At 32.6% G+C, this 1,099-nt stretch overlaps 1 protein-coding gene across 1 annotated transcript; it reads right to left on the reverse strand.

Annotated features, from left to right (window-relative positions):
- Positions 1-427: 427 nt before the first annotated feature.
- Positions 428-1,099, reverse strand: LOC114166248 (histone H3.2). The gene has a single exon (XM_028050959.1). The coding sequence runs from the start codon at positions 1,030-1,032 to the stop codon at positions 622-624; it is 411 nt and encodes a 136-aa protein (XP_027906760.1). The 5' UTR covers positions 1,033-1,099; the 3' UTR covers positions 428-621.

Here is a 1,099-nt window from a genome sequence, read left to right on the forward strand (position 1 = left end):
ATTATTATAGATAAAACTTTTAATAATTAAAAAAACCGTCAAATAACATCATGCAAAAATTGTTTGTATCGAAAATATTTTAAATGCTAATAAATTAGCTAAAAAAAATATTTATATTAATGATTAAAAGCTACATTTCTACTCTTATTTTCATTTAATATTTTCTTAATGTTTAAAATTTTAACAAAATTCACTTTTGTTAATATATAAATTATGCCTATTAATATATATAAACTATGTCAAAAGTTCTTACAGTTACTTTATTCACGATCATTTCAAATTTCAATAAATAAAAAATAGAGAAAATTAAGTGGACGTTAAAAGAAATAGCATATTTTTTATTAAAAATACAATAAAACTTGAACTATTAAATTTATTTGCTCACAATTCCTTATTATAGTGAAAGTTATTATTTACGGACTCTATGTTCACCTTGAAATTCAATAAAGAAAATATAATAGTTCTGTATTAAAATGAAAGATAAATGAAAAATAATAATGAAAACAAATTTAACTAGAAAACACTCCAACAAATTTTATCTACATTGGACTGATACACAACAGTTCAAACAACTAAACCAGTAAATTAGAATAAACAGAACTTCAATATAATTATGAAAACTCAAGCTCTCTCGCCCCTGATTCTGCGAGCAAGTTGAATGTCCTTGGGCATGATGGTGACGCGCTTGGCGTGAATGGCACAAAGGTTTGTGTCTTCAAAGAGTCCAACAAGATAAGCTTCTGCAGCTTCCTGCAAAGCAGAAACCGCGCTGCTCTGGAAACGAAGATCTGTTTTGAAGTCCTGAGCGATCTCTCGCACTAAACGCTGGAATGGAAGCTTTCTGATCAGCAATTCCGTGCTCTTTTGGTACTTTCTGATCTCTCTCAGTGCCACTGTTCCCGGCCTGAAGCGGTGAGGCTTCTTCACACCACCTGTTGCCGGAGCAGATTTTCTGGCTGCCTTCGTGGCCAGTTGCTTCCTAGGAGCCTTGCCTCCGGTGGATTTACGTGCAGTTTGTTTGGTTCGTGCCATTGATGAGAAGAATTAGTACTTGTTTTACTGCAAAATCACTTCCAGATCCAGAATTGTTTGTTGGCTT

This window comes from Vigna unguiculata, chromosome 10 (assembly GCF_004118075.2).
Source record: "Vigna unguiculata cultivar IT97K-499-35 chromosome 10, ASM411807v1, whole genome shotgun sequence".
Lineage (NCBI taxonomy): Eukaryota > Viridiplantae > Streptophyta > Magnoliopsida > Fabales > Fabaceae > Vigna > Vigna unguiculata.

What these genes read in the sequence shown, in the direction of transcription:
- LOC114166248 (XM_028050959.1), bottom strand. Translation starts at nt 1,032, where the DNA reads ATGGCACGAACCAAACAAACTGCACGTAAATCCACCGGAGGCAAGGCT.